The following is a 2366-nucleotide window of genomic DNA, read 5'->3' on the forward strand; positions in this document are numbered from 1 at the left end:
CTCGCCCTCAACATTAATGAATACTGAGCCATTTGAACTCATTTAACTTATCAGTTTTTTAATAGGTTTTCTCACCACATCGTCTTAAAGGGCACCCTTACGTGCCTTTGAAAACCCAATTGATCAATTCGATTGGTATTGGCCTTTTGAGGCTCTGTTTAGGCATATAGCTGATCAAGCGTAATGATTATGGGCAGTTTTTCAAATTATTAAATTATCTTCATAAGTGTTTTGAGTCTCAAAATGAACCCTATATATCCACCCAGAATTGCTCCGTGCTTCAAATTTCAAGAGACCTACAATACTCCAGACCTAAATCTCTACTTTGAAGTGATCCTAATGATAGAGAAATGAAGAATACCACACCAGACGCATTTCACATAACAGGGCGATGTTTCACTTCTATATGTACACTGAACTTCATATAAGTGATCGCAAAAATAGCTGGGATTAATTTCGAGGCCGTTTCGGATTGGGTGGGCCCATAGGAACCGGAGGAGGTGGACGCTTTTGTTGGTGATGCTGTTGGTGGTGGTGCTGCTGTTGGTGGAAGGGCTCTCTGTAAGCATGATTTTCGATAAAATCCAAGAGGAACTCTTCAGTCACCGGCTCTTGAATACTCCGTACAACACCTACAGGACATAAGTCAGAAGGTAACATCCAAGGCAAGTGACTTCATACAGACAAGTAATCATCTTGTAACAAATGGGCTGATAGCCCTGGAATTCGGCTTTCGATTTTACTTACTCTTGGCGGTGTTAAACGAATTTGGATATGATTTGTCGGTTCTCTCGCGCATGAAAACCCACTCTTTTCTCTCTGCGTCCCAGGTACATTCGATGATTTTGTGGTTCAACTCTCTGACTTCCTTCTTGAGCCTTTTCATTTCCCCGAAAGGGACGTTCAAGCCTCCCACGTACAATAACCCAATGGTGGTGGGCAACATCCTGTAAAGAAAAAAAAAGCGGATATCATGCATCCCTCCGTCTCAAGCGATGCTCATGGAATGAACGAGACCAACTTACCCTGGTCGGGAGTCCTTCTGCACCACGAGCTTGAAGTCGACGGAATTATGAGTGCTGGGCTTCCATTTCAGGACATCATCGTCTCGCCCTGCCGTGTACGGCTTCTTCGAGGGCTGGAAGATGAGTCCGTCGGGTTCGTGACCGAGTTTCTCCTTGGTGAACTTCGGTCCCAGGAGCTTGGGCGTGTCGTGTAGAGGCCAGAAGTCCTTTTGTCGGACACTGAAAGGCTCTTGAGATTTGTCGATGAGACCTTCTTCCGCGTATTGAGCTCGCGATTTGATGAGCTCTTTGTCGATGCAGAGAGCTCTGACTGAAAACGTGGCTTCACCCACGCGCTCGTTTTCGAAGGTCACAATATCGTAAACGAGGTACCGGGGAATGGACTTGGTACCATCTTGGTCGATCACCATCTCACCATCCACCAGGGTGTTTTCCAGATGCTTGTTGCGGTTCTTTCGGTGAAAGAATTTCATATTCTCAACCTGTGAAACGGGAGTCAGTTTAAAACTGGAGCCTCTCGACTTTGATGCCGACTTTCGTTCGCTGTAGCTTACTTGAAATATGCAATGATCACGATCAGCAAAGAAGACCCGATCGAGTCCATCGATGAGCATCATGTAACGCGTCCCATCTGCTTTCCATGATACTTTGTATGGCATTTCTTCCAAATTGCGTACATTGACGCGGTCCATGGAAACTGGCTGGGATCCTGGGAATCCGTTTCTGCAAAGAGATACCGTAGATCATTCATTAATCACCAACTTATTTGTAAGTTCAGTACATGGCCATGCTACTCTTGAATGGGACTTACGATCGCCATTTGCACAGGTATTGGAACTTCTTTTGAATTTCACCCAAGAGAGGTTGCTGTTTAACCGGATGAACATTAGAGATCCCAGCCATGAAAGTTGGGTTCTTCTTGTTGGACTCTCGTCGACGTGAGGACGAGCCGGATGAGCCTCCAGCCCCATTGGAATTACTGGCCCCACCCTATGGAGTAAATAAAGACAGTTCCAATGAACAACTGGCCCTTTTAACTTTTGTCCTTTGATCATTTACGTTTTGAGCGTGTCCATCATCGTCCACATCGTCTTCGGCATCTTCGGCAAAGCACCATTCGGGCAGAGGCGGAGCGGCCGGCGCATCCGTTGCATCACCATATCGAGCAAAGAGTTCTTGAAGGTAGTCGTCCTTATATATTCCCGGGGGCCTGGCAACAAATGCACGATGATGAAAATGAGTTGTTGGGAAAGCACGTATGTATCGTGTGATATTTGGAAATAACACCGATGCAACTAAAATTCGCATATGAATTCCTTAATACTTCTCACATAAACATAG

The 2366-nt window shown here is 45.6% G+C and overlaps 1 protein-coding gene across 1 annotated transcript in view; it reads right to left on the reverse strand.

Moving 5' to 3' along the window:
- Positions 1 to 370: 370 nt before the first annotated feature.
- LOC131883261 (mRNA-capping enzyme-like) overlaps positions 371 to 2366 on the reverse strand; it is a 5397-nt gene continuing 3401 nt past the window's right edge. The window contains exons 3-8 of the mRNA XM_059230696.1: positions 2085 to 2235; positions 1837 to 2015; positions 1580 to 1748; positions 1026 to 1507; positions 748 to 947; positions 371 to 632 (exon numbers count right to left, since the gene is read on the reverse strand). Of these exons, the coding sequence (XP_059086679.1) occupies positions 451 to 632; positions 748 to 947; positions 1026 to 1507; positions 1580 to 1748; positions 1837 to 2015; positions 2085 to 2235 (1363 nt within the window). The 3' untranslated portion in view covers positions 371 to 450. The remainder of the gene's footprint in view (positions 633 to 747; positions 948 to 1025; positions 1508 to 1579; positions 1749 to 1836; positions 2016 to 2084; positions 2236 to 2366) is intronic.

The sequence above is a fragment of the Tigriopus californicus genome, chromosome 7 (assembly GCF_007210705.1).
Source record: "Tigriopus californicus strain San Diego chromosome 7, Tcal_SD_v2.1, whole genome shotgun sequence".
Lineage (NCBI taxonomy): Eukaryota > Metazoa > Arthropoda > Copepoda > Harpacticoida > Harpacticidae > Tigriopus > Tigriopus californicus.